The sequence below is a fragment of the Notechis scutatus genome, chromosome 4 (genome assembly GCF_049901735.1).
Source record: "Notechis scutatus isolate UNSWTSFEM ecotype Mainland chromosome 4, rNotScu1.2, whole genome shotgun sequence".
Taxonomy (NCBI): domain Eukaryota; kingdom Metazoa; phylum Chordata; class Lepidosauria; order Squamata; family Elapidae; genus Notechis; species Notechis scutatus.
The window spans coordinates 120,737,030-120,760,290 of NC_142012.1; the positions used below are offsets into that span (position 1 = coordinate 120,737,030).

General features: G+C 34.9%; 1 protein-coding gene across 9 annotated transcripts in view; it reads left to right on the plus strand.

Moving 5' to 3' along the window:
- SH3PXD2A (SH3 and PX domains 2A) overlaps nt 1–23,261 on the plus strand; it is a 224,445-nt gene that overhangs the window by 155,635 nt on the left and 45,549 nt on the right. For 7 of the 9 annotated variants that reach the window (XM_026663980.2, XM_026663907.2, XM_087964605.1 and 4 more), the window contains one exon: nt 2,072–2,203. In XM_026663980.2, coding sequence (XP_026519765.2) covers nt 2,072–2,203 — 132 coding nt within the window. Of the gene's footprint in view, nt 1–1,452; nt 1,745–2,071; nt 2,204–23,261 lie in introns of those variants that run through there. The other 2 variants (XM_026664372.2, XM_087964608.1) reach the window with 2 other exon arrangements.

The following is a 23,261-nucleotide window of genomic DNA, read 5'->3' on the forward strand; positions in this document are numbered from 1 at the left end:
AAATACAGGTTTTATAAGATAATTAAAGCACTGATTTCACTTTTACTGTGATACTTTAAATAAAAATTAAAAAACAACAACAACACCAAGCTCTAAATGCAGGAATATTGATTATAAAACAGGATCTGCTTGCATGTTGGAATGCTACCTTAGATAAATGCAGGTGGTCCCCAACATATGACCACAATTAAGCCCAAAATTTATGCTGCTAAGTGAGATCTTTGTTAAGTGAGGTTTGCCCCATTTTACAACCTTTCTCACTACAGTTGTTAAATGAAATCATTGCAGATGTTAAATTAATAACAGGGTTGTTAAGTGAACCTGGCTTCCCCATTGACTTCACTTGTCGGAAGGTCAGAAAAGAAGATCACGTGACTCTGGGACACAGCAAAGGTCATAAATATGAACCAGTTGCCAATCCTCTGAATTTTGATCATGTAACCATGGGGATGCTGCAACAATCGTAAGTGTGAAAAACAGTCACAACTCACTTTTTTTTAGTGCTGTTGTAATATTTTGAACAGTCACTAAATAAACTGTTGTAATTTGAGGGCTACCTGTAATATAAATATGGTCATCTGTACCACGCTTGAAAGTGGGGGGGGGGGGAATGAAATACAGAAGCATGGCTTTGAATATGTAGGCAAGAATACACAAGGACAAAAGGATGCCATTGTGCTGTAGGACTGGGTGGGTGAGTAGGGTGATATGCACAATTAGATTCATATAATATGTTAGTCAACATCTCTCAAACTTTTAAGTATTTCAAGTTTTTTTTTAAAAATAAATTCTTGGCTTCTTTTGGGTTTTTCAGTCTTTTGTTCCTAAGTATGCTTATTCCTAAGTATGCCGTATGCTGTGAAGTGGGGTAAGAGTTCAAAAGGGGGGAAAAAAGTTACTGGTTTAAAAAAAAATGCTTTTGTAGCACATATTTCTTCCTTGCAGGCGCCAAAGGGCAGTGTATAAGAGTCGATTTTCCTGTGGGTGTTCATAAGTGGGCGGGCTAAGCCCTTGTTTATGTTCTGAGTGACTGATGAGCAAAGGGCATGCATGTTTCTGCTGCAACTTGCTGTGGAAAGCAATTTTTTTTTATAAAAAAACTGTCCATAGTAGCAGAATATGTTTATTATTTCTGTTTCATATAATCAACTTGTGGAAAATGTAGCAAAAATGATGCATAATAAAATAATGAATTAAAGAGAAGGAGACGTAGGGAGGAGGTGGTGGAAAAATAAGGGAGCAGGTTTTGCCAGCACTTTGCAATGCTAGAGTTGTAGCAAGAGATTTTCTGTGCAGTTTACTTTAAAGGGACACTTATTTTGACTTGTGTTTAGAAGAAGGTGAACAGTGGAGCAGGAGAGGGGCTGTGTAAGCAGGATTCTGTGCTATAACTCTTCTGTTTCAAGTAAACAGACCATTGCACCCTCCCCTCTTCCCTTCCTCCATTCCCTCCTCCCTTTTCCAACATTGCTCATGTGTTTTCTATTTAAGGGCTGCAGTGAGAGGCAAATATGATTGGCGTCCACAACCCTCTTTTGCCTGTCTCAAGCCTCTGTAAAAAGCAAGCGGGAGCTCAATCTATAAGGGGAAGAAATTGCGGACTAGACTGTTCTGTTTTTTTACCCCATTTTATCGGAGCAGCCCTGGCTTTCCTTTTTTTCTGTCCTTTTATGTTGGCTGTGATTGGGATGGATTTTTCTCTCTGAATGGGAATGAGTATGGTGTGGAACCATGTTGGAAAGAGGTTTATTTTCAAACTCCGTCCTGCATTTTAATGTCTGCATTATGCTGTTGTGTTAAACACTTGAGCGTGGGTTTTTGTTTTGCTTTGCTTTGTTTTTAGTGCCTCCCTCAGTCACTCTCCAATGTTCCTCTGTTCTATTGAGCTGTGGGCCAGAGGAAACTACTCCTTTATGGCCAGCCATTTGGGGATACGCTGTGAGCCAAAGTTCTGTTCTGATTGGCTTGGCCTTGGTGACAAGTCAGCCTATCCTGAGTCAGATGGACAGAGGTGACTCTCAAGGAGTCATGGCTGGAAGCTGGCTCACAGCTTGCTTTTTCCCTTCTCCAGGTGCTGACGCTAGCTCTGAACCTATGATCCTGGAGCAATATGTGGTGGTATCTAACTATGAGAAACAGGAGAACTCGGAGATCAGCCTGCAGGCCGGCGAAGTGGTGGATGTAATAGAGAAGAATGAAAGTGGTAAGATGTTATTTTTTGAAAAATACCTATTTCTCTTTCTGAACCGTCTCTCTTATCCATTGTCTCATCAGTCTTGTGAATTTTTCTGCATTGTATGTAGATTTCTCTCTTCTGCACCATTTGATTTGGGCTAGGGCCAGATTTTCTATTCTAAGAACCTCTCCTCAGCTTTTCATTAATTACTTGATGTACTTTTATGGAAAACTTTAGGGATGTGGGGAAGAAGAGAATCCATTAGTATTTATTAGTATTATATAGTTGCTCTACTGGAGAAAATGTCACCATTTCCATTTCTTCCCACTGTTTTCAAAAATATATTGTATGAGCTACTTTAAAACAATTCACTCTAGGGATGAAAATTTTGCATGGTAACTCCACCTTTGTCAATCACAGAGCAGGAGGGGAAGGTGGAGTGTTATAGATTATGTGACATGAAAGATCTAAAATACTTTTTAAGAGCTGTGTATTGTGATGTTTTTAATATAATTCATAGTAAAGTAATACAATCTGTATACTAATTAGCAAAGAGCAATTTATCTTCATTAAATAATTATTTATGTTGGAATGAATTGAAAAAGCAACTTGATATATTGTTTAGCAGTGATAGGAGTTGCAGGTCAAACATCTGGAGAGCATCAGGTTGGGGAAGACTGATCTTTAATGTTAAATACAATTCAAATTGAATCATTTTAACAAGAGACAGGTCACATCCTTAGAGCACATCCTTCTACTCTGTGATGAATAATACTATCTGATCAAAGTTCAAAATAGATAAGACACATATATATAGATTTTGGGGTAGGCATGTGTTTAGTTTTCCCTGTGGCTTTTGCAACCCCAAGGGATTGGATCATTTTATGAGACAATTTAGAATCTTCTACAATTATCTTTCTAAATTGGAATATATTTATACCATAGTTTGATTGAAGGTGCTGTCCTATATTTTGTGGGTTCAGCTTAAGTTTCATATAAAGAAACATATTGTAATCTTAGCCACTTGAGAAAACTACATACTCAAAAGACTTAAATAAACAGTTCATGAATGCCAATAATTCTATTATTTATGGAAGTAGTACAAAAACTGAGGTGGTTATAGAATGTCTGGTAAATTGCATTTTCACTGATCCAAATATTCTATATCATCCTTTGAGAATCCTTTATTATGGACAAAAAGTTCACGAACCCCTTATTTCTATACTTTTCATTGGATGATATGATGTAAATGCAGACACATTGGATAGCCTTATACTTTTTTTTTCATCGGATTACTGTGAAAAGGCTAAATGAGACTGTCAGCTGAATATGTAGCTTTCAGGGGTAAGAAAAGAAATAGGACTATGGCTTCTGAGGTGCCCCTTGTTCAGGAGTATATCATGGAATGATAGATTCCCATAGAATATTTCTCAGCTGGAATTCTTGTCAAGAATATGGAATGCTTTGGAATAGAAATAAATCATTATTTAAATTAATTATTTTGGGGAACTATTTTCAGAAAAAAAAACATGGCTCCAATTACTACTTGTGAATCACAAGGATTAGGGAGTTTATAAGTTCTTAACTAATAGATTTATGATTTGTGGCTCAAAGGTAGTGGGAAGATACAGAAGAATTTAAGATTGATAAATCAACACTAGTCCATTCACTGAGAAAAGCATGTCAAAAAGGCTTAAGTGAAAGTGAGATAAGGTTGGTCATAATAAAACAAAAACAAAAATATAAAAAGAGAAGCAAGAGAAAACATAGAAATTCTTTACATGCATATAATTTAGGTACCAATTGAAGGACAGGGAGCCAGCTGAGTGGGTGGGACAGTAAATTGAAGGAGAATAATGTGATATTCATGGAAGGACTCATGATGAAGAGCAGATGAATATAGCCAGGAAAACAACAGGCATTCCATTAGAGTGGACATCTGGCAGCCAACTGGGCATTTTCAGAAACTTCCTTGTCTTTTTCTCTTCTGCCTTCCTGTATTGATTATTTACCTTCAGACATAACAAGAATTGGGAGGTCCAGAATTCCAAATAACACAAACTGAGTTTTGAACCTTAGCAGTTCAGAATCACACTTTTAAAAATAATTTGGAACATGAAATAATGTCATTGAAGAGTATAGAGTTGGAATTTTGTTTTCCTTTGGTTTGAGAGCAATAATTGAACATTTTTGGTATACTGTATTAAACCAAACAAAGGCTTACATACCATTTTTTATTGTTTGTTTCTTGGAAATTTGCTACCTAAATTCTAGTGGTATATACACATGCCTGGCTTTTGAAAGTGTAATTTCCTATGTGATTTCCCATAAATCAATAGATGTACTACTACTGTTGCTGAAACATATATGATTACTTGTAAGTTCCTTATGGGAGATAAAAAATGGGTGTAGATTTTTTTCTGCATTTACAGGATTCTCATATGATCTTGCCTCAGACTAAAAGAAATTAAACATCATCGAACAGTTATTTAAGTACTTCTGTTGCATCTTTTATAGTTTGCTGTATCTTTTGTGAAACATTTTTTGCGAAGAGTACATACTAGTTCTGTACTTTTGCTTAAAAGACAAAATAAGTTTGAAGTTATTCATTGTTGTTTTTGTTGTTGCTTCTTTAGAGTTGATAATATACATCTAAGAGATGTATAGCCACATCTGACATATAGTGTGATTCTGCTTTGCAGTCTTATGTATACTTTTTAATTCAAAACTTTTGTACTTCACTCTAAAATCAAAGAAACTCCTATTGTGTCTACATCCCCATCCCTAAACAATAGGGTCTTGCCCTCAGATTTACAAAATAAAAGATGTAAGAGGTTAGGGATTAATTAAGGAGGCAAGATGAGAAATATCTTGAGGATGAGATTTGCTTTAGTTTTTGAAATAAGACTTCTTTCCAATTACATGAAAGATTGAACTCTGTTCTCTGTCTGGGCTAGTCTGTTTCTGCTCCTATTTTTCATTTCATTCCATCCTTGAGATTAAACTGAAGTTGTTTCTATTTCCTTTGCTTAGAGAAAAAGCTGAAAAACAATCCTGGTTGCAATTGGGAAAAAGAGAGTCTGCTGTTAAGACAAGGGAAGTGTCAGTTTACTGAACTGTTGTCTCCTCTCTATTCAAGGCAATATGGTTTCTCAAAAATTACATCTGGAGGATAGTTGCAGAGACAAATGAGTGGAGAGCTTTGCATATTGAATATCATTTGAAAAGCTCCTTTTTAATTCTTAAATGTTTTTAGAACAGTTTTCTCTACTTTGCAGCCTTTTTATTATATACAATTGAAACTTTTAAAGAAAAAGATGGAGAGAAATCAGTGACTTTGCCAAATCTACATGGATCTACACCAAAATTATCAAGTTATGAAATAATTTGTAATAGAAATGCTAACATAATCTTGGTGGGTGGGCTCTGAATGGTTTCTTCAGAAAATCTCCAACTGAGTATTTTACTTTATTTACCAGCTGCATACCTAATTTATTTGCTAGTTCTTCCTTCTGCTCCTTTGTACAGTTTTTTGTTAACACTTTTGTTTTTTCTTTGTTAATTTTTAACCCTGCCACCTTTCCATATTCTTCTATTTCTCTTAGTAGTATAGGGCTCATTTCTTAGGGATCTGGTTGACTGCTAGATGTTCATCGATTAAAAAAGATAACTATGAAAAGTTAATAACGCAAATAGTTAAAGATTTAGATAATTGGGCCAAACTGCAGTTATCATTATTGGGACGTATTTCGACAGTAAAAATGAATATTTTGCCAAAACTGTTGTTCCTGTTTCAGGCAGTGCCAGTCAAGTTGGAAAAGAACTTTTTTGTAGAATTAAACAAATGTACATCTAAATTTATATGGCACAGGAAAAAAACCAGAGTGAAATATAAACTATTACAGGATGCCAAGAAAAAAGGAGGATTTGGCCTTCCAGATTTTGAATTATATTATGATGCTGCCATAGTAAACTGGCTTAAGGATTGGGTTAAATTAGAAAATAGAAGGTTATTAGTATTAGAAGGTTTTGATCTCCAACTTGGCTGGCAGGCCTTCATGTGGGATGGAAAATCTAAACAACATTCATATTTCCAAAGGCACCATGTAAGAAATGTGTTGTTCAATATCTGGGGAAACATTAAAAAAAACACTACCCAAAGGTTCCATTGTGGCTATCTACATTGGAAGCAGTCACATATCCACATCTATTGGATTATGAAAATATTGTCAGGTATAAAAATTTACTATATGATACTGGAGAGCTTAAAAATAGGATCCAAATATAAATTCAAGGAAAGGAGATAGCATGGTGGCCCTTTGCACAAATACAAACCCATTATAAAAAAGATAGAGAACAATTTGGCATTAATATGATTCCACAAGAATTAGATAAAATATGGCTAGGAGAGGAAAAGAAAACAATTAGTAAAACATATAAATATCTTTTGGATTACAAATTAAAAGAAGAAACAGTCACAGAATCTATGATAATTTGGGCTAAAAACGTAGGTCATAGTATTGAATTAGATAAGTGGGAACACATCTGGCAAACAAATTACAAATTAACCATGTCAGTCTCGTATAAAGAAAACCTATATAAAATGGTTCATCGCTGGCACCTACCTCCCGCAAGACTGGCTAAGATGTTCCCCAACCTACCACCCAACTGTTGGAAATGTAACTACGCACAAGGAACATATTTTCACATGTGGTGGACTTGCCCATGTGCTCAGAAGTTTTGGAGAAATATTAGAAATTGGATTTTAAATATAACAAAACAAAATTTAAAACTTGAACCCAAAAACTTTCTGCTAAGTATGATAGATTTAAACATGGAGAAAAAATATCAATATTTAATTATGCACATCATAACTGTGGCCAGAATAACCTATGCACAAAACTGGAAATTGTCTTTCATTCCTCTAGAGGATATGGTAATTTAAAAAATACATGAATGTGCTGAGATGGATAGCCTAACCAAATTGTTAAAAAATAAACAAGATAGTGACTATTATGAAATATGGAACATTTGGTATGATTGGTTAAAGAAAAGGTAATATTTGATATTTGGATAAGTTATGGAAATGACAGAAGACGTGCATTTAATTATAAACTATATAGAGAAATTAAAACATTAAAAGAATGAAGGAGTTATTGTAACAAGGCAGATCTTTATCACGATAAAGATAAAGAAAAAAAAAATTAACCATTGCTCAATATACACTGTAAAATGTATATATGTGTATACATATATATACGTATGTATGTTTGACGAACACAATACAGAAGCCTGATGATGGCAGATGAGATTCTGCCAAAACGTTGCTACAACTTTAAAAGCACAACTATAATGACGTGGGAAAATACCCGAACAAAGCTGAATACCATACATACATACATACATACATACATACATACATACATACATACATACATACATTGATTTGTCTGTTTTAAATGTATGTCAAATAAATGTTTAATAAATAAATAAATGTTTAAATTAAAAAAGAAAAAGAAAATCTCCAACTGAGATTTTCTCTTGATGGGATTAAAGCGCATTTGGATTGGTAGTTTTTTTCAGTAGCCAAGTCATTGTTTTCCTTAAAATGTACTGTAAAAAGAGCAAATAAATTTATTAAATCCAAGGTAGGTTAATCAGCCTTTGAGAGGTTTTTGCATGAAAGGAGAGGGGAGGGTAGAGATGATAAGAGGACTGTAGATTTCAATTTTTTCATTCCTCCCTCACCTCCACCCCACCCCAATTTCAGAATGGTTTATGATAATTTTTTACATTATGCCTAGTCATTCTTTGTGTGTATGCCTTTGAGTCATTGTTGGCTCCTAGTGACCGCCTGCACATGTCTGTGTAGCTTTCTTGGCCAGATCTCAGAAGTGGCTTGCCCATTGCTTGCTTCTTGGGGCAGAAAGAGAGTGACTGGCTCAAGATCACCCAGTTGGCTTTGTTCCTAAAGTAGTACTGGAACTTTTTGTCTTCTATTTTCTAGCCTGATGCCTTAACCACTACATCAAACTGGCTCCTACTGAAATATTAATTAAATTAATATATATTTGCATGTTTATTGTTAGATCTACTGATATTGTATTTATTTATTTATTCAGGCTACATATGTTTAACAAGTAGACATGCCAAGACCAAATAGAACTCTGTCTCTATTTGTGTCACTGTTTCTTAGGGTTATAGCACCTTGTTAAATTGACCTATGCTTATTTAATATGAGCTGTCTCCTTTTACCAATATTTACTATTGTAAAAATAGACTTCCTTTCCAATGATCCTCTTGTCATGGGTCTCCATAACTATTCTTTAATATCTCATTTATTCTGCCGGGAGCATCTCATTCCTGTAAATTAGTTGATGATAAATACTGCTGACTCCTCAAATCAGAATTGTATCAGTTTTATTGTATATAATTTGTCTTATGCATATCTAACATCTTTTGTGAATATACAGTGATTACAAAACCTTTAAACTGAAGTACTAATATGCCTAAGCTTTTCTTATGTTATATTTGTAAAATTGTGATTGATATATCTATGTAATAAACTCTTGGCCTAGCTGAAATCTCTAACTTTCAATATACAATCATTGGTGATTTTTCTACCTCATTGTTCAAGTTAGTTGGAATCTATTTAGTTAGAATGTTGATATTTCAGACTTAACTTTTGGAAAGATTTAGGCCACCTCAGTGTTTTCTCTTTTGATTGCTTTTTTTTCTGGCAGCAAGGATTCCAATAGGATACATTTCATTTGGAACCATTTGCTAAATATCATCTCACTTCTTTCCTGCTGAAATTAGATGGGGAAGGTTCCAATAGATCAATGTGTAAAGATGTCTTATATTCAGGGATGTGATTCAACCGGTGTAACCGGTTTGGTTTGCACGCGCTTCGTGCACGCACAGAGCATTTGCTACTGACCTTCTCCAGCAATCCCTGTGTGTTAAACAGCTGACATGTGGTAATCCTCTGTGCCAATCAGCTGAGCTTGAAAAACAGGATATAAAGCACAGCCTAGAGCCCAGGCAGGAGGTGGTCCCAACAGCTGATTGTCAGAGCAAGACGAACTGGTTTTCTCCCAGATGATCCTTGGAGCTACAGGTTCGCCCGAACTGGGCTGAACCAGTAGAATCCCACCCCTGCTGATATTGTTTCAAAGGACTTGCTTTTTAAAGACTCTTTACATGCACATTAAGAATAGACAATACAAATTAACTCTTTATTTCTGTCCATGGTATTCTTTGTCATATTGAGAGGGAGAGAGATGGATGTCATGATACCATAAAGATGATTCCAGTTATGTCTTAAACCACATTACAGTGACTGATGCATTACCAAATATTTCAGTAAACAATTTTTCTGTAGGTATTCTTCTGTGTTAAGAAGTAGAAAAGGGGATATTTAATTGAAAACAGACTGTATATTGTAACTTAAGAGCATCATGAGCTGTCATGCATCACTTATTCATTCCTTGTACTTTGTGCAGCCATGCAACTTGATAAGCTATTAAAAAGTGACTATCTGACTATTTTATGACAGAAAAAAATCTTAAAGGCTAGCAATAATATCAGTGGTTTCACTGGCAAAGTAGTCTGTGCTGTTGCCAAGAAAACTGTCTGACATGCCCAAAGGTATTAGAAGATGAGCTTAACCTCAAGGATATTATTTTTATTTCATATCAGTAGTTTTATTTTTTTTTCACCCATCTTTGACCAACAAAATATACTGCATAGAAGAATGTAAATCTCTAAGCATGTACTCTGTTAATGTTTTATCAATTCTTTAATGGTAAAATTAGTCAAAATGGGTGTGAGAGCTTGAATATAAGATTAATGATTTAATATGATTGTATAAAGATAGCAGATCATATATTGGTTATAAATTACAGTATGGTCCTAAAGGATTGTTCTTTAAGAGGAAATTAGTTGTGTAAACTAATTCATAAGTCATACAATTTATTTTAGGTGCTTATATGTTATAAATAACCACTTGAAATACTCTGTATGTGTGTGTGTGTGAAAGAGACATTTTAACATTGAGAATCTCTCTCTCTCTCTCTCTCTCTCTCTCTCTCACACACACACACACACACAGAGGGGGAGAGAGAGAGAGAGAGGTGGGCGGGAGAGAGAGAGATAGGGAGAGAGAGAGAGAGATGCAAATAGACACACATAGATACACACAGACACACAGATAGGCACAGGGACTAGGAAGGAATAATTTTTTCAACATCTATCTGACTTGTCTTTTCACTTTCAAATCTTGAGTGGATTATCCAGTGCCATTGAGTTCTAAACAAGTTCTAAAAAACATCTGTACTTCCCTCAGTGCTTAGTTGGAGTATAGAAAAATAATAATTTATTATAGCTAAAAAGCAGCATAAAAGTCTTGTGGTCTCTGAAGGAAAAGAAATATTGAAATTTATCACCCATTGCATGAGGAATTAACAGGAATAGAAATGTTCTGATCTTCCCAACCTATGTTCAAGGGTTCTGCAACCATCAGTTTGCTTCCTACACTAGAAAAGATTGCCATACTTGCTATATCATGTTTAATGTCTTACATTGTCTACCCTAAACAAATAAATGATTACGGTACAAAAAATAATATTTTAATACCAATCTGTTGATATTTCTGTGCCATATCACTGCACTAAAATAAAACTGTACTAATTTTGCATAGATTTCCTTCCTTGTTGGCTTGCTAATTCCTACAGCCAATGCTAGGTATTACTACTGGTGGAATATTGTTGAATATTTGATCCCTTGGAATTAACTTATTTTGTGATATTATTTTAAACAATATGCCATATTTATCTAAATGGCATATAAGTTTTCTCCTAAGTCTTAAACATGCTAGTCCTACTGTCATCTCATTTTCCATCAGATATAGAACTTAAGTATTCCTCAGGAGAACCTCTTATCTGTGAAGGTACTCTATACAAATAAGGGCTTTGGAAAATCTGAGTTCTCAGTCCCTGAGGACTCATATATGGAGAGGTGCTGCATTATAGACATTACTCCTTTATAACAAGAGAAGAATGAGGGATACATGAAAACCAGCCTGCTGCCTGACAGTATTAATTGTGATTTCATTGAATGTAAAATGATCTATACATTATTTAAAATGTAGTAAAGAGAAATTCTCACCATATTTACCATATAACGCAGACTAGAATTATAGAATTGGAAGGGACCATTGAGTCCAAACCAGGGGTGGGATTCAAAATTTTTGACAACTGGTTCTGTGGGCGTGGCTTAGGTGGTGGGCGTGGCTTGGTGTTCATGTGACTGGGTGGACATGGCTTGGTGGTAATGTTATTGGCTGGGTGTGGCCAACTCAATATCACTCACATTGAAGCACGCATCTCCTCACCTTACCTCTCATGACTGTGGGGATGCTGCAACAGTCGTAAGTGTGAAAAATGGTCATAAGTCACTTTTTTCAGTGCCATTTTAACTTTGAATGGTCACTCCACACAAGCAAAGTACCAGCAAAGGAGGGGGGAAAAAACTCCAGAGAAGTTCCTGAGACAGGAAGTCTAGTCCTGCCAAGAATGTAATAAGGGTTAATGGAGAGGCAGTTTCTGTAAGCAACACCAGAATGTTTCCTTCCTGCCTTCCTTACAGGATTAAGCCAGTAATTTCTTCTAACAACCAGTTCTCCGAACTGCTTAGAATGTTAACAACCAGTTCTAGCAAATAGGTGTGAACTGGTAGAATCCCACCCTTGGTCCAAACCCCTGTTCAGTGAAAGAATCCAAATTCAAGCATCTGAGACAGATGGCTCTTTGGCCTCTGCTTGAACACATCCAATGAATTCTTGGGCTTGCAGCCCAGCACAAAATCTTTTCTGAATCCATCCTTTCTGTAAACATAAGGGAGGGGAGAGGCTAAACATTTCCATTCCTTTTGTTCTAGCTTTACCCTTATTTTGAACTGTGGCCTCTGGCCTGTTGTCTTTGTGGGTATACACATGTCTATGGGCACCGTTCATATATATATATATATGAAGAAATTACAGCAGGATTTCTACAATTGGTAGAAACTCTAGCTGATAGATAAGCTACAGCATTAGACAAGGCTGCATATAAGATTTCTTTCATGTAATCTTCCTATGGGGAGGAGTGTTCTATATTCATATTCTCTTTTATTGGGGGGTATATGTGGTAGAATTCAACAATCATTATCATTGCATCCATTCTAAGGAGTGTGCATATACATGAAGCTTTATGTCTTCATGGTTCTGTGGAGTTAAAATACTTGTTAATACTTTATTGCTCTCTGTACAGTAGCACTTCTGGTTTTGCTAACCCCCTCTAAACAAAGATAAATCTCAGAATCTTGAAATTCTACTCTGTGTATCCTACCTGGACCATAATCCTGTGTTATCACATTGTAAAGTCAAAATTTAAGCAAGATAGGCCATATTTAAATGTCTCATACTGCAATCTTGTGATGTTTCTGATTCTTAGTGGAATTCAGAAGAACATGGAAGGATGTTGAAATAATGCACATGACAGAGATTCAATAAGATGAAAACATATAAGTTATTGAGGCCCATGGTTCTAGACCAGAGTCCTTCCTTATCTCAATGCCAGCTAAGTAGTAGAGAATTTATTTTTGTCAGTATTTAACGTACTAAAGTACAGTACTTAAAAAGCATTATATAACTGTCAGCGGGAAGGGAATTCCTATGACCAAAAATGATTTTTTAAGTGCAAGGAGGTTAAAACTTTTTTTATATAGAGAAATGCATTAGATATATTAACATAACACTATATTTCATCAATTCTTTTTATCTAGAACTGGTTCAAGAGAAAATCTTATTTCAAACATGGACAGAACGGATTTGATCAATCTTTCTGAACATAAACAGGCAGGTATTTTGCCCTGCCAATTAATTGCTAATAATGACTCTATTTTGCAATGCCGGGTATTTATTCTGCCCTCTTGATTTTTGTTTGTATCAGTTCAATACAATTGGTGATCTTGTCTCTTTAAGGATATTCATGAAAAGATATACTGGAATTTTGTTTTATGCTATTTATATACTGATGCATTTGGATAACAGCTTTAGACTGTGACTAAATGTCTCATAAAATTAATATATATCAGCTTAGGCATTTGAAATTGTCCTTTTTGCAAATAACATATTAAATCTCCTGCTTTCTATCTTTGCAATCATGATCATAAAGTAAATGTGATTTAGCTTGATGAGGAAGGTAATTTAATTATTTACAGTAGTTAGTCTTATCAAAGAAAAGCTGTTTTAGGAATCTTTGTTTTTTTCTGTTTTTGCACAAGATGAAATGTTCTGACTATTTAATTTCTTTTTTTAGTGCTTCATAAGGATCTTCTATATTAATATAAAATGTAGTGGAAAGGGAAACAAACATAAAAAACGGAGGAAAAAAACCCACTTAGCTTATGGGTATATGTTAGAATTATACCTCAGCTATGGAGCATTAACATATTTTTTAATAAACATGATCTGGTGTTATGTATGTTACCTTACGAACTGACATTATGTGGAACTGATATTATTTTGGCAAGTTGACCTGCCAAAAGTTTGCTCCTAAAATTCAACTTCTGGTATCACTTGTGGGATGAAACATGCCCAAAGTACTAATGGCACAAAGGCAAACTTTCTGAAATATTTACTAGCAAGTTTGTCTTTATAAACCACAGTGCTTTTACCACGTACTATAGTCCCATAGAGAGTAGGAGTTGGGTGAACAGCCATGTTATTTTAACAGTTTTATTGAATGGATGAAGAATGGACAAAGCTATAAGCTATAAGTAAATTACAGGTAGTCCTCAATTTAGGACAACAACTGAGCCCAACATTTCTGTTGCTAAGTGAGGTAGTTGTTAAGTGACCTTTTCCCCATTTTATGACCTTTTTGCCACAGTTGTTAAGTAAATCACTGCTATTATAAGCTAATAACATGGTTGTTAAATGAATCTGGCTTCCCCATTGACTTTGCTTGTTGTAAGGTTGCAAATCACATGACCCCAGGACACTGCATCCATCACAAATATGAATCAGTTGCCAAGTGTCCAAATTTTGTTCATGTGACCATTAGAATGATGCAACAGTCATAAGTATGAAAAATGGTCATAAGTCATTTTTTTCAACACCACTGTAACTTCAAATGGTCACTAAATGAACTGTTTTAAGTCAAAGACTACCTGACCCTTTCAGTTTAGTATGATAAACAAAACACATTACTCCTTGTCTTCATATGAATTTCTAGTTATGAAAAATTGTAGTTTTCTTCCTGGAAAAAAAATACAAGACATTATATACATGTAAGCATTATACAATATATTCATTAAAATTATCAGTTTTAAATAATGGAGTATTAATCCAGCCTCTTCATGTAGCATTGAGAATGAATTGGAATGAATTAAAATAAAACATGGTAAGCTATTATGAAATTGAGGGCTGGGAGCAGCACTTTGTCCATACAATCATTATTAGGATTGGCAAATTAGCAGTGTTGTGCACTCTGAAAGCAAAATGTAATTGGATTTTTGAACTGCCTACAATCTAACAAAAATATTGGCATATGCTGTACATGCAAAAATTTCTATTCAATTCTAGCATTTCTAAGTAGGGCTAAGAAAGATTCCTGGATCAATTCTACATAACTATGATTCACATCTTCTTAAATTCATTTCCATAAACAGAAAATTTTATCTATCTCCATATCTTTGTCTATCTCCAAAACAAACAAAGGTTTGACTCTCATTTAAAGAAAGACAGATGCAATTCAAGATCAGTTTTGTGTAGAACTTGAAACCTTTTCTATATAATGTGGCAGCTCATTATCATTTTTCCTCTTTACCTTCCAGATTTGGGTTGGAAAGGGCTAACTGGAAACTTCATTACTTGGTTTTAATTTCTGACTTCATTTTCATTCCTGGCCCTTTCCAATTGTCAAGCTTTTTGGCTCATTCTTCCTACTTCCCACGGAGAAGTAAAATTCCCTAACTACTCAGGTTGGCAATTCAAAAGGGAAAAAATTATATGCTGGACCTTTTCCCCTCCTCCCCATCAGGCCCCTTTACACATTTTCCCCTCTGTTTATAGAGCTATTGCCAGCTTAGGGACCTTGAAACCTCCCCAGGAAAAATCTGCTTTCTATATTAGAGTACTCCAATGTTATAATGCTTGGGTTTCTATATCTGCCAAATAGGTCACTAGCTCAGCAGTCTTGTTGAGAGAGCAATAACCGGAAAGATCTGAGGGATATTACAAAGGATTCCCATTCCCTTTGGTAATTACCTTATGGTTTTGATTTCTAGGGTGTACCGCTACAAAAAAAGCTATTGTTTCAACAAGCTCTTGTTACATCATAAAACTTTGTGTGCATGCATGTTTATGTTTTTTCCAAAGAACACTTTAAAAATTATCTAAAAGTTTTTGGTGTGGGTTAAACATATATCAATTCATTTTCAATCCTTCTGTTTAATCACAGGAAATGATTAATGACTTTTCAGCATAATTTCTTTTTGACAAATTGCTCTGAAAATATCAAACAAAAAACTGATGATGATTTTTATGTCAGATGAGGACAAGAATAATAAAGCATGGAAAGTTGATTTTATTATCCCCTGAGCTGCACAGCAAATAAGAAGTTTCAGTAAAGCTTTAATATGCATAGAAGTTGCAATCATTTTAAGAGTGGTTATGATTGCAACCAGAATTATTCATTCTATCTTTCTCTCTTGTCCCCCTTGTTCCATTCCCTTGGGCAGAATTTGCAGTGGAGACACAATGGAGGAAGTAGTTTCCCAAAACTAAAGCTGGTACATAGGATATATGACAAACAGAACAGGAAAAGATTTGCTTTGTTTAGGATGTATCTTCAAGTCATTTAATAAATGGGGTAGAAGTCTGCACAGACTTCAGAAACACAGTTCTGAATCGTCTTACCTTCTAAAGGGAGTGTGTTTGTGTGTGTGGTCTCAAAATTTGATCTTTGTGTACTATGATATGCCTGCCCATTTAAATTAACAGGTCAGGTTTATGTTTTTCTTTGCTCTTTTGGGGTGGGATTTATCCTGTTCAATACAGGAGGATATGGTGGATGAGTGGTTTAATGCTGTATAAATTGATATAATATGTTCAAAGTGGCTAGGATCTTAGATTATTTTTAAATATCAAACTAATCTTTAAAAAAGCACAAATACATGTGAAATTATTTAGTGAACCTATAACCTCTTTTCCAACTGAAAGCCAAGTTTGCCTTTGTTTGGGAAGATATCAATTAAAAGTCAGAAAAGTGTTTTGGCTTTATAAGGGATTAGTGAGGAAAAGAGAGCAATATTCACAGCCCCAAAACTGGAATAACAATTTGGTTCTTATTCCAATCATTCCATAGATTTATATTTTTGGTTCTATCATTTCTGGCATATTAATCAAACTATATTGCTCCTTTATAACTTTTAAAAACCTTTTTCTAGTTGCTTTGAACTGTTGGGCCCCGAGCTCATCTCTGTAGTGAAGAATTTAAGGCCAAATCTGTACACATTCCCCTCTGCATGAAAATTGACAGAAGGGGCTTTCATCACATGAAACACCTATCCATCACCATTGAACTCCTTAGAGCTTTTCCCCCTTCATGAATTAGAAGGAGAAGCTCTTTTGCAACTGATAGTGAACCCTAGAATAGTACACATTTGAGGCTTCATTTTCATCTCAAAAATAATATGCTTCTGATATCTCAGTTATGCTATAAATAGGTAGTCTTTGTTTAGTGACTACAGGTAACCCTGTAACTTATGGTAACTTATGACTGTTCAACCATTCAGCAATAGACTTACAACGTGTGTCCAAAATTATGATCTTTGTTGCACCTCTGCAATCCTGTGATTAAAATTCAGGCACTTGGCAGCATGCCCACTCTTAAGACCTCAGGGGCACTTCAATTTCTTACACCTTACTATTCCCGCACCTGCATCTCTGTCCTTTTGACTTCCCTGTATCTGGCCTTGCGAGGGAGAAAATCAGCCTTAGAACTGCATAGCACTGGGAAGCCTCAGCAAGCGTTCATTCGCCCACTTACTTTCTCTTCTGGTTCCCTGCACCAACTTTTTTTTTCCTTTTGAGCCCAGTGCCTTGACTGCCTCCTTTTCAGACATAACTTCTCCAGCAAAGATTTCCTACACATGGCTAAAGCTGCAATGTCTTCAGAAACCACCTCTCCCCCAGTTTCCAAAGTGGATAAATCTGTTCTATCGTAACAAACTTTTCGAATGTCTCAGTTACTGAATTCTATGTTTTTAATCTTGGCTCATGCTAGAAATAAGTAACTTCGTAGATTAGAAATTGGATTTTTGCATTTCTCAACATGAATGATATGAAGTCAAATTGACTTTTATGGAGTGGCCATTCCAAGCCTGTGCTTCTTCAGAAAAAAAGTGTTGGATGTGGTTCTTACCTGAGTACAGTTCAGGAGCTTGGTTGAACAAGGCCTTTTGGTCTAACTGTAGTCTTGATAAGTGTGTGAAAACAAAGAGCTGTACAGATTAGTTTCTGACTAGCAAACCAAGTTTGATTGAAGCCAGGAGATTAAAGTCAGCTGCAGTAGTAAAAATTATTCATTGGTCTGGAAGAGAATAGACAAATAGGGTTGTATGAATTTATCACTTGTAAACCCAGGTTAATTCTATTGCAATTTTATTTCAGATAGCTTGGTTTTTAAAAGACTGCGTAAAATGTGTGCATATTTTGCATTTTGGGTGTATTGTTTCACGTATGCACCAGAAGCAAAGCAAGAGGTTAGTTGAGGAACCATCTCATCCCAATTACATTGACCCATCCCACCCAATCTGACAGAAAAGAATTTGAAGGATCTAGTCAGCTGAAAAATATTGAGTGGGAATATTCAGTAGGGAATATTTCCTATTCCTGCCATTATTGAATAATCAAGTCCTGAATTATGCCATTATATATGAGACAAATTGAGACAAATTTATATATGAGACATTATATATGAGACAATTGGCCATTGAAGAATTAGTGTTTGACAACAAAGAGAAACCTATTCAAAACACCTCTATTTCAACTGTTAGATCCAATCATGTCATTTGCTAAGCCTCATGGCACTGCTTCAAAAGCTTCTTTCAGTTGTCTTCACATGCTCTTTCAAATAATTGCATAGTCCTAATTTTTTTCATGCTATATAAACCCCTGAAAATGGGGAAATGGAGTAAATAGTCTTTCAAAAACAAAAAAGTCACTCTTCAGCATTAAGATCAGAAGGGTCTGTTGCAAGGGTCTACAAACTTGGCAAGTTTAAGACATGTGGACTTCAACTCCCAGAATTCCTGAGCTAACATGACTGGGGGATGAATTCTGGGAGTTGAAGTCTGCAAGTCTTAAAGCTGTGAAGTTTGAAGACCCCTGGTCTATGGTATCAAGGATGGGCTATGATATCTCCAGAACCAATCTAGGAAATTCATTGTGCCTATAGCATTAGAACTGTTCCATTTGATGATAATCTTACTTGTCCATCTTTTAGTAGTGAAACGAGCCTGTTTGTATAATTGACAGAATACTACAATGTTGTTGCATGTTACATACTAATAACTATTGGGAAAGTGGTACAGTATTTATTAGCTGTCTCATAAATTTAGCAACTGTCTTTAATTTATTCGCTGAAGTATCTCTCATGCTGTACAAGGTAAATAAATTGATCAATGACAGTTTTTCAAAGAGGTGACCTCTTCAAGTGAATTAAATCATAAATTAAGGGAAGTAAAGTGTACATAAGGTGGTATTCAGCTTTTAATCCAAACAATAAGATGCCTGTTTTTAACCTATTCCTAGGAGTGAATCCAAACAGAAGAGAACCTTTTTAGAAGTTGGTTTATTTGTTTTTATTTTTACCATATGATTCAAGACATTGGTTTGAGGCAGTACCAGAACAGGAACTAAAATGATAAGGTTTTATGTCAGTTCAGAAATTATTGCTCCTATAGCTTTGATAGATCCAGTGATGAATCCAGAAATTCATTTCCATCTTGGTAATAGATTTAATTGTTGCTTTGCTTTTACCTAAATACTTTTTTTTTTACATTCAGCTGCAATCTGTCTTCCTATATAACTTTGTATGTTTATGTATGTGTGCTGTGCTTTCTAGTCATTGTTGACTCCTGGGAACTCCCTGAGCTAATCCATGCAGTTTTCTTGGAAAGGTTTCAGAAGTGGTTTGTCATTGACTTTTTCCTACAGCTGAGAGAAAATGACTGGCCTAAAGTCACCCAGCTGTCTTCATGCCTAAAGTGAGATTAAAACTCACAGCTTCTTCAACTACTTCAGTTTTTTAGAATTTCTTTTAGAATGTGGTGTCCAGAACTGTAGCGGGTTTGACCAATGCAATATGTAGTTGAAATCTCCCAGTATATAATTTGGAAATTATGTTGATTCATCCAAAAAAGGTACATTTGTTTTTTAGCACCTGTAGAATGTTGTTGATTTGTATTCAGATTGTGTTCAATTACAATTCCAAGTTCCTATTAAACCAATATTCCATACTATACTATGTATTTCATTTCTTTTGAATTACTTTTAATTTATGTATAATATATATTATTGTATTACTTATGTCAGGGTTCCAAGTAATAAATCCATTTCAAGCAAGTAGATTCCTCAAAGAATAACTTTATTGGAAATATTATATTGGCACATATGTGGTGAAAAACGATTCTGAAAAGTCCCGCAGTTTCCCACCTAATTAAAAGTACAAGTTTTTCTCTCGACCCAAAACAATCAGTCTAGTGACATCACTCCTCCTTTCTCTGGACCAGGTGTGACAACATCCTTGGTTCCCAAGAGAAAGAATTTTATTTTGACTATACAACCCCAGCTATCTCTAATCCCCTCTTCCTATTCCTTGCTCCAGTGTAGCAACACTGAAGCTCCAAGATGGCTTCGACCAGACCAGCTTCAGGATTGATGACTTAGTTTCTGTAATCTATGGTAGTGATTCTGAATGTTGTTTCTATCTTCTAAAGTAAGGTTCTCCAAAATGGTCAGTATCGACGTCCAAGGAACAATGGGACAGTTTGTTTTAAATTATTATTATTATAGTATTAGTTAAATTAGTATTTATGAAATAGTATTTATATTATAAATGTCTGTGGGTTGATGAATAATTTTAAGCTTCATGAAGGGGTCACTGAACTAAAGAGTTTAGGGATCCTGTTCTAAAGTATATTTATCACAACCAGTTGTGTGTCTTTAGCTGTGATAAGTATTCCTTCAACTTCTTTATCTTATTTAATAAAAATATTGACCATAACCAGGCCTGTAATCAAAGCTTAGTTCTTATGTCTTATCTCACTCCAGTTAGGTGAGAATTACACTTTGGAGTAGTTTTCAAGCAGCTGCACAGCCACCTGATAAATATGTCAGACTTAACTAGCTTGCTGTCAGAATGTCATGTCTCATGGTGATTCTTTGCTGAAAGTGTATATAATTATGTCTATATTTTTCTCACATTCTAATGAGATATTATTATCTGTTCAAAAAGAAAAGAAAGAAAGAAATAATAGATTGAGAAGTGTTGCACCTGAGAAATCTATGGTGACTTCTAGGGATTATTATTTTCATGGTGCTTACATGCATCTGTCATTGTAGGAGCTGCTTGAGTGTTTTTCCAGGGACAATGTCAGACTGACTTGTCTTTAGTTCCCTGGTTCCTCTTTCCCAGTCTGAATCATGGCACAATATTCACTTCCTCTGATCATCCGGTACTTAACCAATTTTCAGTGCCTAGGAGGCCTGTGGATAATTGACAAAACATATTCATTTTTTTGCTGCTGGTTGGTTGCAATTAGCAATTTTATCTTTTTTCTCTGTCATGTCTTCTTTTAAATACTTTCTAGGAGATAATGGATATAAATTCTGCTAGAATATCAGCAAAAATTATTTAATGTCTTAGATAGATGTAATCCATCTGGTCATGAATATTCAGACTCATAGAAGATCATTAAGTAAGTTTTCCATCACTATTTTTAATCTATCTTAGCTAAAATCCTGCATATTAGAGCATCTTTTCATAGTTTTGTATTGGCACTGTGCCAGCAGAGAAATTACTATCTTTCTCATACCACATATTCTGTTCCAATTAACATATCCAATCATTTTAAAAAAATTGAAAAGCAATTGCAGGGAAGCCCTATCAGGAGAATTACATTTGACATGATAACAGTCTTTGTAATTCGCAACCTACATATGCTGGAAGAACTTGCCATGAAACTTAAAATCATCATTTCCATACTTACTCAGAGCAATTCCTTTGGGATTAACTGGATCTCCTTAGGAAATTATTGGTGGCAGAACTTTGTTCATGAATGAAGTATTAGAAGCATTGTCTTTCACTGACTCAGAAATAAGAAGGTATGGATACTTTTAATATTACTAAGGCTTTTCAAATGTCATGTATTTGAGAGAACTATTGGTTGAATTTAAATTGATGACCATGGATGTGGTTTAAAGATGTGCACCAGTTAACAGATTTCAAAAGGCTTTTAAATTTTAATTCTAAATAAGAAGATTTTCTGAAGTCACTCACAGATAAAAAGCTATGTTGCAGGTAATTATGTTCAAAGATCTGTCTCCATTTTTTTCATTTTAAAGCAAATTAACTTCATTTGCCAATGTGTGGCATGAATATGCATACTGTTACCTTTTGCATTTCTCTGAATCTTGAAATATAACTCTTATTTTAAGAAAATTAAACAAGTTGCACCCAAAAATTAACTTTGAGCCTACATTTTGAAATGCATGTTTTGAAATAAAAGTATGTCTAGAAGTATTTATGAAAAATCATGGGTTTTAATACTATTTTTTAATGGATAAAAATACAAACACATCATGGAACTGGCTGATTAATAAGCATATGAAAACACTGCAAATGCTAGAAATGTTTTATGCCTCTTCCTACCTTAGTTTTTAGGTAATAAATTGTTATGGTAACAATAACATAATAGTCTTTTTCCATACATAATTCCTTTTTTAAAAAAAGATGCGAAATGTTATCTACTTAGATTATATTTCTAAAATACTTCCACTAGGGGGCATTTTCTTATATTTCTGTATGAATTTTTTGCTGTGAGATCTGAATTAGAAAATGGGGAAACTGGAAATCCTTACACATTTAGCTGTATAGCTTTGATTTTCATGGGCTGCTAAACTGCCTTTCGATGTTGCAGTCCTTAGACTATGGAAGGAATGTGGTTTCACAATAGAAGGAAATTAAGGAGTTCTAGAAAACAGAATTGCCTCATGAGAAAGGCTCCTAGAAAGAGGACCAAGACTTCTGGAAAGGGGATTGCTCATTCATTTGTGTAGTCTGACTTTCTCTCTTTTGCCAAGTAGTTTTACAGTTTGGAAAGACGTCTACCTCTTCAGTAAAGATAGTTGCACATATTATCACTGAACTGATAGTATTGTTGTTGCTCATTTTAGCCTTCTTTCTCAAACTGGTGAACCCTCATGCGACCAACATTGTCTATCTTGTTTGAGCAGAAGTCTGATTCTTTTCTGTACCTCATTCTGAATACATCAATATGCCAAGTTGAGAGTTCTGTAAAAAGTTGAAAGTTTCCTCCATATGTTATCCAGTATCTTTATTTTTAGAGAACATCAGCTAATTTTCAAGAATAGGCTAGCACTGTGAGGATTAGGGTAGTATTATACATGTTTATGCTACCACTACATTCCTGCCTTCCCTCCTTTCATTTTCTTGTATTTCAAGACTGGAGCAATATCCAGTCTTGCTATAAGCCTGAGAATCATCAGAGGAGGGAAAAACATAATGATGGATGACTTGTAAAAGCTTAAAAGAAATTAAATTCTCTAGTATACATTTAGTTTGAGGCTTTCTCTTGCATATTGGTTACAGGAACTATCACCTGAGGAAAGAAAATGAAGCTAGAAAAAAGTGTATTAACTAAAATCCTAAGTAGAATTCTGAATTGACTGACTCCAACAGGATGGGTTTGCTGAGGAATCTTTTATCTTTTCATTTATGGGACTGCATACAGT